This window comes from Alligator mississippiensis, chromosome 1, assembly GCF_030867095.1.
Source record: "Alligator mississippiensis isolate rAllMis1 chromosome 1, rAllMis1, whole genome shotgun sequence".
Lineage (NCBI taxonomy): Eukaryota > Metazoa > Chordata > Crocodylia > Alligatoridae > Alligator > Alligator mississippiensis.
Genome location: NC_081824.1, coordinates 221,010,079 through 221,024,891, shown reverse-complemented (window position 1 = coordinate 221,024,891; position 14,813 = coordinate 221,010,079). Strand labels below are relative to the sequence as shown.

Here is a 14,813-nt window from a genome sequence, read left to right as displayed (position 1 = left end):
TTTGAACTCTACAGGTTACCATAGAAGTGGTTGACGCCACTGATGCCGAACCAGAGAAGGACCTGCACAAAGAGAGCAGCAAGCCCAGCTGGTCAGTCCCATCACCTGACTGGAGAAACTGGTGGCAGAGGTCCTCAACTTTGACTCGCATGAGTAGTGGTGATCAGGACTACAAGTATGACAGCACCACTGAAGATAGCAACTTCCTAAACCCTCTCAGTGGGTGGGATAGGCATGCACCCGGTCACCGGACTTTTGAATCCAAGGAGCAGACAGAGTACGGTGAGTTTGCATTCCAGACCTCTTATGGACATCTTGGGATTGTAAAACGAGTTTGGGGGAAATGAGAATGATGAGGCATCGCTGAAAGTAAGCCAAGCAAAACAGTTTTTCAGCATGTGGCTTTTGTTCATCAGCTCTTAAATACAAATCTGTGCAGATGCACAAACTAGATGGTGGTAGCCACATTCCAGTACTAAGTCTATAATCTTGCAAATCATACCAGTTATCCCAGAAGAGGAACTTTTTTTAGTCAAAAGCATACTTTTTTTAAACAGAGGAAACAAGGTTTCATATTTATTTTTGGTGCAAGGGTAAGTATAAATTTAGAATCATGTGCAGTGGTTTGGAAACTAAAATACAACCGGTGGAGAAATAAGTGAGATCAACAATGTGGTCACGTTTGTTGATACATAAATAAGACCTGTTAAGCTGACATGTGTGAAGAGTGGTGTGTTCAGCAGGAACATTTTGCATTTGAGCTTGTATGTATAATTCTGTTCCAGATGTGTCATGATGGAAACAATTGTTTTCAGCTTGGTGCTTGAAAGACTTGCAAAAACCAGGAAATGGAAAGAAATTGGTACTTATTTACTTGTTGTCTCATGAGTCTATTTATGTACACTTGGGATGACTTCAGGGAGTTGAATTAGTATATATATCACAGGGCTTCCAGGTGGGTTGAACCTTTAGGATCAGGCAATACATAGGCAGATTTGTAGATAGAGTAGTGTGGGGTTTCACAGTTGTGGTTTGATTCCTTATTGTTTGCACTGCATTGCTTAGATGCCATAGAGCAGCTGCAAAGGATTGCTTCAGCCTTAATTTTCCCTGTTTTAGAGCTTTAACTCTAGAGTCTTAACTGTGACTTAGTCCTCTCATTGACTTTTAGGTAGTATTGTGAGTCAAGATTATGAAGTGCTTCCTCTTTTTTGTACCTGCATTTGCTTGTGGGCATATTTAATAATCGCACAGATGGAGTAGGTGGTTGGACATCTCAGTCATGTTAAATTGTTTCCACAAACAATTATGGGCACGGTGTTGCAAAAAATGACAATTATAGAAACAGAAAGAGTAGGTGACACTTAACTGAAAATCTGGCCCTGCCTATTTATTACCATATATTGTATATCATGTATTGAAATATGTACAACACTTAGGTAGTCATTTGCAAATCACAGCATGGCCTGAATGGCAAGCCACCCCTTCTTCCTGGTCTTTTGACTGAGATTATGATATTTCACTTGATTAAGATCCAACACCCCCTGTCAGCAGGGACTATTTTTCAGACTTCCCATGCAGAAGAGGCAGCATAGTGATCCCATCTGTAGTAGCGCTTGAAGTTTGATGGCTAAGCCAGTTACATAGGTGGCTTAAGCACATTTCAAGCTCATGCAGTTTAAGATGGTTTCCCTGGCCAGTGGAGACTGAGCATAAACACTGAAAAATTCACAAGCTAGCAAGTGAAATATTATTTAATTGAATTTGAGAACAGTCCTGTTCATTTATTATTTCTGTTGTAACGGTAGCTGGGAGCTGCTGTCACAGACCAAAACCCTGTAATGCTAGGGGCTGTACAAATGCAGAACAAAAAAGATGGCTCTTTCCCCAAAGAACTGCTAATGCTGCCAGATCAAACCCTGAGCAATGACAAATGTTCTGTGAACTGCGATAAAACCTCTGCTCCCAGGAGTGCAGGATGTTCATTCAGTTCACTGCAGCAGTGACTCCTCCTTCTCTTGCTCTGATGCTTGAAGGATGAGGCAAAAATACCCACATACAAGTTGCCCTCAAAAAAAATGCTTGAGCTGCATTCTGTCTTAAAAAGCAGCTAAGCATCCAATTCCTTTGTGGTACTATTACTACATTTTCTGGGGAGGAGAGAGGATTTCTTTTATTATTATTTTTGTATGTCCTAGCTGGTGATCAGAAAGCCTATTCCTGCATAAGAACAATGATGTTTGAATACATGTACTATTAGTTCACAACTAAGCTTTACAGCTGAAGATTCTCAGCTGCCAAGAGGTCAAAAGAGAAAGGAAATATTTTTTCAAATAATGTTGCATGCATTTCCCCAAGGAGAGTCAAGTGTGAAAACCATTTAAACAGCAGGCTTAAGGTTGGCAATCAGCCCAAGTTTCAGGTAGACACATCTGGATTCCATTCTTGCTATGCCTACTTAATAAAAAACACTGTACAGTAGTTTTCTGGTAGTAGGGGTTCATCTTTTTTTTTTCTCACTTCCTTCCTCATCTTTGTTCTCATTCAGATTATATTGATGGTGAGGGAGACTGGAGCCCATGGTCCATTTGCAGTGTGACCTGTGGGAGTGGCAATCAGAAGCGGACCAGGTCCTGTGGCTATGCCTGCACAGCCACAGAGTCAAGGACATGTGATCGACCAAACTGTCCAGGTTTGGCTAATGGAATCAACTTTCTATACGAAGAGTCTTTGTGCCAGAGGCCAGAGCACTAGCTCAGGGTGGGGGTGCAGATGGGATGGGGCAGGGTCTTGGTCTTCACTACACATGTTTGAAGATCAGAGTTTCCTTTGTTCCTTGGCTAGGTTTGAGTGTTTTCTTTCCCTAGACATTGGTGCCCTGGTTCTGAGGCTTACTTTATTAACCTGGATTTTATATGCAGCAGTATAATAGGAGGCCAACTAGGCCATAAGGTACTGTGCCTGCATTTGCAATTTTGGGTGGATTTACTGCATGTGGTTTTCAAACCAAACGTCTGTTACTGGACATCTCTCCTTGCTGGGGCTTAAGTTTGTCAGACATGGTTTTGCGCTGAAGGCAAACTTTGTTGTTGCTGGCTGCGCTGTCTCAAAACCTGCCAGTCCACATTGAGACCAGTCGTGAGCTGCCAGTCCACTTCGGTTGTTGCTTGCCCAGCTGCACATTCGGTATTCACAATACCATAGTTCTTCCCTAAAGAAATGGATTATCTCTTCACCTTGCACACATTTGCAGTTTCAGAGCAGCCACATTGCTGCTGTTTGGCAATATTCAAATGCCACACTTGCCCTGACATCAGGGCAAATAGCTCTATGCTGGCTCAGAAAAGAAGCCTCTTAATGGATTGTGCCAGACATCCCCGGAGGTGTGTTAGGACCAGTGGGGCCTTACATTCTACACGCTATAAATGCTGTTGGTATTTGATTAAAGGGAAATTTTTCTAAACACACCAAGTCACAAAAGTGCTTGTCCTTTTCAGTATGAAGTTTGTGAATATAAATGAGAAAACCAAGGAGGTCCAGCATAAATATTTTTCTGTCTTGCTCAGTCCATGTTGCCTACTAATTGGAGAAGTCTCAAAACAAGAGGTCTTGCCCTGCAATAAATCTATGCAACAGCTAGATTAAGGTGCAGTTCTGGCTCAATCCTGCTTTGACCATAGGGCCTAGAAAGGCTATCTCACCTAGGCCTCTCACTGTAACAACACTTCCATCTCTGGTTGCTTAAAGCTTCCAATCTAAAGACATCCTCAAACAGCATATGTAAAGTCTAACATCCACCCTATAATGAATTTAAGACTGCCTTTAAAAAGTACTGCACAAATGAGTTGTTTTTTAGATCTTTAAACATTTTTACTACAGTAACTTGGCACTGTGTGATACCCTGAGGGTGCATCTACACATGCTTGTTAATGTGAAGCAATAAACTCTGGAGCTTATTGCTCCAGGCACACCATTTGCACATGTGCCCAGGACCACAACACATTGAGCTAGGTCAGAGCAGCCCCAGCTGGCAGGGGGCCCCAGGGGTCAGTCTGCCAGCCCAGGGATGCTCTCCTGGCTCAACGTGCTGCAGAGGGGTTGGCTGGGGCACGAGGGCACTTCAGTGCAGGGCTAGCCAGCAGACAGCCCCTGTACTGAAGCAGCCATGGGCCCCAGGCAGCTAGGCAGCGTGTAAACTTGCGCTGCTGTGGAATTTTTTACTCTGCAGCAGGATAGTACTTGTATCCAGCCTAATAGGGGTGCATGTGTAGACACTGAAATGTTTAATGTTCAGCTAATTAGTTTACTGTGCAGTAAATGTCTTGTGTAGATGCACCCTGAGCCTGCACAATTCCACCCCTTACTGATATGACACAGACCAACACAACACTGTGCTAGAGCATGCATTTCACTAACACCTTGGCCATGTTTTACTTTGTGCTTCAGAAAGGTGAAAGACCTAAAACAGCTTTCAGATCCAAAGTACGACACTGGGACTATACAAATGATGGCACTACTGAAGAGAGAATGTTTAAAGTCCCTGTACAAGCAGTCAAGTGTGTGTGAAAGGTGCTCTGTTACACAGGCACACACACCCATCAGACCCACTGTTTGCTAGCCATGTCTCCATGTGTGACACAATCTAGCAGTAAGTTTATTGTTGAGCCTATTCCCCTCCTCCCCCAACCTAAACAATAATGGGTTAAATCCCAAAAGGCCATGTGTCTCTCAGTTATATTCTCCAGTATTTATTACCTACTAGCATCAAACAGTGGCAAACTTGAAAGAATGCATTATGTCATTTAACAGACACCCAAGGATCAGCAAGGAGAACGTAATTCACTCTTTGAGGCTGTGCTGACATTTTTAAAATGACAGGGGCAAAGCTCAGCTTCTACTGTTTATAATGCCAGAAGATCCTCTGCAGTGAATTATTGCCTTGTAATGGATTCTTGGGTATCTATTCTTCTACATCTACTGCTCGAGCTAAAGCAAAACCTCGCCATAATTTATTGAAAAGAAGCCTGGGGCTGTTTTGAAGCTTTGTAAGCCACCAGTTTACTCTGCCCCAGTTACAGGACCTAGAGAATGTTCACTGGGAAGGGGATGGAAGGTAAATTGGCTTATTAATCACACAGCTCAGCACAATCAGAGTGTGCTGCTGTCTTTGGAAATCTCTTGTAAAATAGGACAAATGTTTACTAACTTAAATGCTTGGTCTGAAGGGCTTTTTTGTTTTAATAGCTGGCAAATATGAGCACACACAGGCTAAATAAAATAGCAGCAAAAAGGATGTCCTTTTTTGGCAAAATGTAATTAGTCCAGTGATGACTATCTCCTACAGATTTTCTAGTGATCCATATTTGTCTCTGCTAATAAGAAATATCTAACTGGAGCTTGCCAAGGAACTGAATCTGCTAAGAAGTATGGACTTTTTATTCATCTATCCCTCACCCACTCCTTTCACTCCACTAGCAGAAGAAGAGAAGGTCACTGGAGAGTATAGCACAGGTGAATTCTCATCTCATTGGTTTATAGGTGCAGCTTTAGTAACTCAGAGACAAGCTTATTATAGCAAGGATCCTGGTTTTCTCTGATTAAAAAAATCCCCAATTTTCAGATTGAAAAAAGTAACCCAGAATCCACATTTTTCTGTGATCAAAATGAAACAGCACTAATATATATATTATTTTTTTAATATAAAAATTGGGGTTTTTTTAATTAGAGAAAACCAGGATCCTTGCTTATCAGCTAGCATGCCTTCTTGCACCCCAACATTTAAGAAAGGCAGAGCAGAGGCTGTCTCTAAACAGTTTCACACTTCTGCGTTTGCACTTGGCAGAGGGAATCCTTCCACTTCTCTTACTTCCAGTGTTTTCCTCCAGTATTCATTTCAATACAGGCAATATAAACAGGGCTTTGGGCAATATAAGCAGGGCAGGGGAGGAGGGAGGTTGCATTGTTCCCTGACCTCTTAGGATAAAATCTAACCACCATCATTTTGTGTTTGTATAGGGATTGAAGATACCTTCAGGACAGCTGCCACAGAAGTGAGCTTACTTGCAGGAAGCGAAGACTTCAATGCCACCAAGCTATTTGAAGTTGGTAAGAAGCTGCCAGCCAAGTTTGTCTTTCAGTAATAAATTTTTAGGTTTGGGGTGTCTTTGTTTCCCCTATGCACACAGCATTTGGATTTATAAGTTTGCCTCATCTAAAAACTACAATAGTTTCTCATATACAAGAAGCAACTTTTTTCAAAAATTCAGCTGGTAGGTGTTGGGGTACATGCTGTAAGTGAGGAAATATGGTAATGGCAGTTTCTACAGGGCAGGGGCAGTAAAGCTGTGCAGGGGTAAGTGCTCCAGCAGAGATTGAATCTGGAGAATTTGCTATTCAGTTACAGCTACTTACCAGTATTTTCAAGAAAATAACTGTTTTTCTTCAATTTTCCTCAAAACAAGGTGTGTATCCTATTTGGGGCCATGATGTATGTGAGAAAATGCAGTAATCATGCCCCAGGTCACTTGATTGTCTTGCTGTTAAGGATCAGACCTTGAACTCAGATTGTCTTGTTTCTCAACCTAGCTTTGTCACAGGTCCCTTTCAGAAAAATTTAGAATATTTAAATAGAATCTACTAGCCTGTACATCCCTTGACCGTGACCCCTCATGGGTCTGGTGCCACAAGAACATCCTAAAATATATGATGTAGCATCCAAAAGTGTCTGTATCCAAAAGGCTTTCTGAAACCCAAACTACTTGGCAGCAGAACTGGCAGCGGTTATGAGAAGTGGTTCCAGTGTCAGATCAGAGAGAGATCATTTTGACAATTTTGGATCACAACTGCTCTAAAGAACCTTTTGGGGAAGACAGAATGCCACAGTAGATGCATCTACATGTGTGCTTTACTGAGTTGCCTAATTAGCTCCACAGTAAAGTGTCACCATCTACACATGCGGCACTATTAGGCCACAGTAAATTAATTGACTCCACTGTAGTATAGTACTGCCCAACACAAGTACTATCCTACAGTGGAGTTATCTAGGGTGCCACAATACACAGGTAGACAGTGACTGGAGCTGGCTAGGGCACGGGGGTGTTATAGTGCAGGAGCTGCCTGCCAGCTAGCCCTACACTATAGCACCCTCATGCCCCAGCCAGCCCCTCTGCAGCATGTTGAGCTGGGACAGAGCAGCTTCAGGCTGGTAGGCTAATCCCAGTGATACCCTGCCAGCCGGGATTGCACCACCCCGGCTCAACATGCTTTGGTCCCGGGCACACATGCAAACACTGTGCCCAGGAGCAATAAACTCCAGTGTGAACTGTGCCAGTGTTTATTCAGCTATGCTAATTGCATGTATAGATGCACCCAGCTTGACTGAATGAAAGAGCCATCAGTTTATCAGCTTGGAGTTTCCAATGTCATTACTAGCTGCTTGAGCCTCACTTGGAATGTCAACTGGGTGATGCAACCAGGCAGTTGTGCCATCTTCAGCTTAGGACCTGGGTAGCAGCATCTAGGTCTCCAGGCCCCTATTCCCGATATCAGAGTCACTGTGGCATCTTAAGGCCAGTCACTTAAACTCCCTGGGTTTCATTCAGTTCATCCATTTGGCAAATGGGGATAATGCCTTATTGCACCTTATAGGCTTAGTGGGGGGGGCTCAGTGAAAAGTTTGCAAGGTGTGTTGAGATCCCAAAAAGATAAAAGTTGTGCAGGAGCTGAAGATTTGTATTGTCGTGGTGATGTAGTATGACCTGGAGCCTCCCTTATCAACAGATTGTCTCTCCTCAGTTAGCAACAAGATAAGGTAACGCATTGCAGTCAAGTGGGCCTTGCAGTGCTGCCTTGGTTAAGCAGAGCCTCCTGCTGAATACCTGCATTTTTCCAATGTGATTATATCTTCATTTTATTCTCCCTGTAGTTGTCACGTTGACATGTTTGCAGCACAGAAATATCTTAAAGCATTTTCACTTCCTGCCCTCACACAGATACTGACAGCTGTGAAAGATGGATGAGCTGTAAAAGTGAGTTCCTGAAGAAATACATGCACAAAGTAGTCAATGACCTTCCCAGCTGCCCTTGCTCCTACCCCACAGAAGTTGCCTACAGCACTGCTGAGATCTACGATCGGAGCAAGCGCAAAAACTTTCGCTGGAAAGATGCGAGTGGGCCGAAGGAAAAACTGGAGATATACAAACCCACTGCACGCTACTGCATCCGGTCCATGCTTTCCTTAGAGAGCACAACGCTAGCAGCACAGCACTGCTGCTACGATGACAATATGCAGCTTATCACCAGGGGTAAAGGGGCAGGCACGCCAAACCTGATTAGCATTGAATTCTCAGCAGAGCTCCATTACAAAGTAGACATTTTGCCTTGGATTATCTGCAAAGGGGACTGGAGCAGATACAATGAGGCGCGGCCACCTAATAATGGTCAGAAATGTACAGAAAACCCTTCAGATGAAGACTATTACAAGCAGTTCCAAGAAGCAAGAGAATACTGAAAAGACTGGACTCCTCAGACAGCCCTTGTTTCCCTGAATGCTGCAAGACTGAAAACATTGGTTGAATAATCTGCTTGAAAAGGGAAAGATTGCTTTTTCTTCCTAACAAATGTATATATCTGTATATAATACATGGGTATTTTTGCAGTGTGTGTAATTTATATATGCATCTCTCACACACACAACTCTCTTGCTTCATACAAACATATACACACATTTTCCTGATAAGCATATGTAGCAGAAACTTGCTTTTTTAACTCAAAACCTTGAGAAAATGAATATAGTTGGGCTGAAAGAAGGGCTTTGCTTCCACATCACACTGTTGCAAAATCCAAGTCAAACTTTGATCCTACCCTCATTAAGGTCAATAGCAAAATACCTGTTGATTCAGGTATATGAGCAAGGATCTGCCCTTCACTGCAGCATCAGATGCGTGTGAAGTAAGTGAAGCCTGGGGATAAGTGAAATGAGAATCAGCAAAACACTTAAGCATGTACTTAAACCCTCTGACCAGAACAGGATTTTAAGCCTGGGTTTTCCTGCACTAGGACAGTTGATTGAATCACCACCAAAGAGTCTGAAGCGAGCAGTTTTTACATGTAACTTATTTAATATGAATATAGATGTTTTAAAAGTATTTTCTCTGGAGAAGCATTTGTGAAAATGTTTAGTCCCATTTCTACAGGGCAGGGGGAGATTTTAGGGACGGAAGAATACTAATTATTGGAAGGGGAAAAGCAAGTAAGAATACTGGTGACAAGGAAACCAAGCCCAAACCCTAATCGCTCCTTGCTTGCAAGCTACTTAGCTTTTCATCCAAACTGGTCCTGGCAAACACATCTGGGGTGGGCTGTCAAGGAGATGCAGCCTTGCAGCTATCCCAGAAGAATCCAAAGGCTTGCACCTTGTGAAGATGTACAAGTATCCAGTTTCATGGGCAGATCCACAGCTGGCGAGACTTGTCATAGTTCCCCCCTCATGTCAATGGATTTATGCCATTTTATAGAGTGAGGATCCATTTTGTGGTGTGCATGAACTAAGCACATGTGTAAAGCACAGGGCCTAAAAGCCCAAACTTGCTCTGGTTGGTGACTCTGGTTAAAAAGATACTAACACAAAGCTTGAAGAATCAATTATTTCCCTAGTTTCCAAACTGAATTTGAAGGATTCTGCTAAGAAAGAGGCACTTTTTGAAAGAGAAGAAACAGGCTTTACATTGTTTTTAAAATATATGTACTAAGATACAGAGGTGGCATATCATAATTCCTTCCAGTAATGCATTAAGTGCACAGTATTATACAGAAAAGGCTTATTTTTCAAAGAGGCAAGGGAGGGCGAGTTATAGAACTGTTCATGATGTTAAGGGAGAAAACCTCTGCATTATTTTTGTAAAGTATTTATTAAGTTTATAGTAACTCATGCTTTGGGGTATTTTAACATGCAGTGCTTCTGTAAATGGAACATGATTGCCAGGAAAGAAACTATTGCAAGGCAAATGTTTCTCTTGCAGTTCTCCATAAAAAGCAACTCTCTAAATAAATCTGTAATTAAACAGTTGGTACCTGCATTCTCATTAGAGAAAAGAATTACAGCGTGGGAAAGGGGGTAATAAATACTTGCAGTTCTGTCAAGGAAAGAGCCTGTCTTGGTGCAAGTTGATCTACATCTGAAATATAAGAGCTAAACTTGGAGTACTCGTGTGTGGTCAGATAGGCATACAGTGGGATCCTGTTTATTATATTATGGTTAATTGTAAGCACAAGATTTAAAGATTTAAAGATGGCTATAAAGAAACTATGGCTTCTACTAACTACTGTAAATCTTCTCACCCAGCTCAGTTCACAGGTGTTGGTTTATGAGGATAAACCAAAGGCTGCTTAGTTGGACAGGCATGGCATGGCATTCACATGTCCTTAATTATAGGGACTGTCTCCTTTTGGTGTTGATGAAAACCAGGTAGTCAGAATCCTCTTAAAACAGACCAGGTAGGGAAGTGACTCACCAGACAAGCCAGCATAACTAACAACAAATGATCTAAACACCTCAAACATGATATCATAGGGAAAAAAAAGCCACACAGCTGCTGGTGTCTGGTTAGCTGCATGGGGCTATTATGGCTCTTCTTGGACATTGGGAAGGAGGAACAACCGCTTATTACCTCATTTTTCAGCATGGGATGGAACCATCACGTCTAGTTTCTCTGGGAGAGTGGCCTGAAGGGCAGTCACAAATTTTATCTTAAGTATGTAATAAAATAAAAAGTGGAGCCACTAGGAGATTTTAACAATACACCTTTAACATTCAACAACATAACAAATGCAGTGAGAACAGGGAGAGAATATCATAATAAATGAGGTGACACACAGGCTCTGAAGTCCCACTGTTTGCAACGTGCCAAGACTAGAAAGACTTTGGCAGCCTGTTACAAATGTTTTTAGGATCAGCGAGCTTTTTCCCACCACTAGCCCTGGAGTGTGGATAGAGGAGAAGCATTCTCAATCTCCGCAGTCTTCAATTCCCTTTTCTTTAAATAAAAACCAAAATGTACATGAAGTAACAGCCCATTAGATACAGCATCTCACATTCAACCTCCACAGGAAGGATAGCGTGGAAATTAAAACAACCCTACCAAGTACAAGCCCCATGACTTTTCCAGCACTGCTTAGGCAAGCATTTGTCTCCATAAATGCTACATATTAAAAAAAAGTAGGGCTAGGATTTGGCTTTGGACTGCATTGACTCCAGCAGGCTTCAACTCAGGTCATCAGTGTATTGGGACCTGCTATTAGGGCAAAAAAGGCCAAAGATTAGAGAAGAAAACTTTGAGCAGGGTAATTACTGAAGACTAGGCAAAGCCATCTGGATTGGTGGGCACATTTAATGTGATACATGCAAATATATTTCAGCAAGAATGCAGGCCCTACAAACTGGGAGAAGACATCCTTAAAATGGTGACTCTGGGAAGGACTAAGGGACAGTTAATAGAATGTGAGTGTTCAGCGTGAGACTGTGGCAAATAAAACCAAAGAAGTTAAGGCAAGCCCTAGATATATAAACCTTAGTAACAAAGTACTAAGGAGTAGCGAGAAAGACAAGAGATGTGATTTTACCTCTGCATATAGCTTTCCTGGGCCCAAGAGTGGAATAGCTTCCTCCAGTTCAGCTTTCCACAGTTTTAACAAGAGAAAGCCCCAGAAATTATTGCAAGGCTGGGGAAAAATGCTTTATAATGGGACACTTAAGTAACTTCATTCTCTTAGAATCATAGCAAATTAGGGTTGGAAGGGACCTCAGGAGGTCATCTAGTCATTTGTCCACATCCTTTCTGTAGTGGGGGGCCCAAAACTTAAGACAGTACTCCAGACGTGGCTTCACCAGTGCTGAATAGAGAGGAATAATCATCACCTCCATTGACCTACTGGCAACACACCTACCAATGCAGCCCTGTCTGCTGTTAGCCTTCTTGGCAACCAGGGCACTCTACTGGCTCATATTCAGCTTATTGTCCGCTGTAACCCCCAGGTCCTTTTCTGCAGAGCTGCTGCCCAGCCAGTCAGCCCCCAGCCTGTACTGGTACATGGGATTGTTCCGTCCTAAGTGCAAGACTTTACACTTGTCCTTGTTGAACCACATGAGTTTTGTTTTGTCCCAATCCTTCAATTTGTCTAGGTCACTGAATCCTAGCCCTACCCTCCAACGTATCTACTACTCCCCCCCAGCTTGGTGTCATCTGAAAACTTGTTGAGGGTGCTGTCTATACCATCTTCCTTTTCTAGGTAAGAGTTCCTTATACACCTCAGAGAAAAAATGCTGGGTACTAAAACCTAACAGGAACCAACAGCAACGAGTTAAAGCCAGGTATGAACCTGCATCTTATTTCCAGATGGGCGAGATGAGCTGCAAGCTACCAACGGAAGTGGAGGACTCTCTTCACTTGTCATCTTTAAATCAAGGGGTTTTGGAAGACTCAAGTGGTTCTATGCGTTATCGAGTCCCATATAGGGCCAGCTGGGTAGGATGCCATGGCTCAGTTACAAAGAAGGTCAGACTAGCCGATCCAATGGCCCCTTCTGATCTTAGGGTGAAATTTCTGTGAGAATTTATAAAACTGTGGTAAAACTCCCTACTGTCCCTAAATCTCTCTGAAGGGCTAAGTGGCCACATCCCTTTAAAAATGGGACCTGAACCCTTTTGAAACTCTCGAGTAAAATTTTCCACACAGACATTAAAGATTCACTGAGCAAGGCATGGCTTATAAGGCCAGAAGAGGCTGTGTGAGCATCACATCTGACCACCAGCATAATATAGGTCTGTTCTCAAGGAACTTTTCTTTGAACTAGAGCCTCTCATTGAGGAAAAAACATCCCAATCTTCCTTTAAAAAAAAAAAAATTCCCGTGAGAAACTCCACCACAATTCTTAGTTGTCTGATGCCAGACCACCTTGCTCTTCAATTATTACAGCAACCACAGCCAGACACACACACCGCAGGACCAATTACTAAACAGAGGAACTTAATTGGCACCCAGAACATTTTGACTGATTAAAATTACAGATGACTGTGATGAGCTGTTTCTGCACACAGTGAGGATTCATAGCGAGTCCTGGCCAGGTGGGCATTTCCATGACCTGCTGGCACACACAGGTCCCAGGTGGCTTCATGCACTGGCTGGCTGCCTGCCTCAGCCCAGCCAGCACACAGACCTTGTGAATAAGGCCAAGGAGGCAGCTCAGAGCCCAGGAATTGTGGACCGGCTCTGGGGGGACATTTCTGGAGGTGATCTCACTTCCTGGGTGCAAGCAGCCTCCTGTTGTTTGTCCCTACAGGGAGGTCAGGCAGAAATTATAATAGAAAAAAGGTTAGAAGAAGCCCTTTGGCAGGGAAGAGAAGGTGCTCACTGGGGCAGTGTTATTTAAAAAGACATGAAAGGAGTTGGGGTTTTTCAGCCTGTCGTGAAAAAGCAGCAAGGGAGCTCATGATATATAAGGAGTGTACAGGGAACTTCACCAGGGCACCCCATGGGAAGACTAGGTCCAACAGTCACAAACTCTTGAAAGGCCTATTTAGACTGGACACAAGGTAAAACTTCTTTACTGCTCGAGCCCCAAGGGCCTGGAATAGACCCCCCCAGAGGTGGTGCAGGCACCTACTCTGGATTCCTTTAAGAAACGCTTGGATGCCTATCTTGATGGGATCATTTGACCCCTGCTGACTGCCTGCCCTTTGGGCAGGGGGCTGCACCCGATGATCTTGCGAGGTCCCTTCCAGCCCTAATGTCTATGAAATCTGTGAAATGATACTTGCTGCCTGTGACAGCTAGATCCTCTAATCCCATACTCAGTCCGGGGAGGCTCCTTCCCAGCCACAAGTATAGTGGGGAAGAAGCAGGCTGTAATCCAGAGCCACCTTCTCTCTGACAAAGCTAGACTAGAGGCTGCCCACAAGAGAAGGTCCCCTTGGGCTCCCCAGCCCCTTTACACTACCATCAATAACCTGTCACCCAAAGTCAGCCCCAAGAATTTGCAAGCTTTCTATACAAATGGTTGCTAGCCCTGCTGAAGGGGGCAAGCTCAGGTAGCCACAGCTGCTTCCAAGCTGCAGCTACTTTCTCAGCTAGAAATTGCCTACCCAAATTTACATTAGCTACAGCACTGATTAGGCCCCCCATCCTCGGAGCCACTACTAACTGGCAGACACTAACCACTGCTCTGATCTCCAGTAAATGTAACAAGGATGTGCCTGAGTGCAATACATTGCAGACTGCAGCAGTTACACCAGGGGCAGGCAAAGTCCGGCCCACAAGCTGGAGTTGGCCAGCAGTGGACTCCGTTTCCCAGCAGCCCCTGCCCATGTCATTGGGACTGGTTTCCATGGAGACCCCAGCAGCAGCCACACTATGAAAGTGTGGGGACAGGATTTGCATGGAGACTGGCCCCAGCAGCACTGGCAGGGCACGTGGCAGGGCAGGAAGCTACTCCAAGGATAGGCTGGGATCTTGCAGCAGTGATGGCATGGTCCAGAGCCAGGGCAGAGCCGCAGTCTGCAGCCTGAATGCTCCAGGGTGTGCAGGCAGCAGATCACAGCGCTTCCCTCGGACCATGCTGTCACCACTGCGAGAAGCCGGGGCAGAGGTGGGCAAAATGGCGGATCCGACTGGCAGCCAGCTCCATTTCCCAGTAGCCCCTGCCAGTGCTGCTGGGGCCAGTCTCCATGTCAACCCTAGCCTTGCGCTATCACAGTGCAGCTGTTGCTGGGGTCTCCATGGAAACCGGCCCCAGCCACACAGGCAGGGGGTGCTGGGAAA

At 44.0% G+C, this 14,813-nt stretch overlaps 1 protein-coding gene across 1 annotated transcript in view; it reads left to right on the top strand.

Moving 5' to 3' along the window:
* Positions 1–10,066, top strand: part of ISM1 (isthmin 1) — a 56,156-nt gene extending 46,090 nt beyond the window's left edge. Inside the window, exons 3-6 of the mRNA XM_014595025.3 lie at positions 15–282; positions 2,549–2,692; positions 6,016–6,105; positions 7,992–10,066. Of these exons, the coding sequence (XP_014450511.1) occupies positions 15–282; positions 2,549–2,692; positions 6,016–6,105; positions 7,992–8,509 (1,020 nt within the window). The 3' untranslated portion in view covers positions 8,510–10,066. The remainder of the gene's footprint in view (positions 1–14; positions 283–2,548; positions 2,693–6,015; positions 6,106–7,991) is intronic.
* Positions 10,067–14,813: the final 4,747 nt, after the last annotated feature.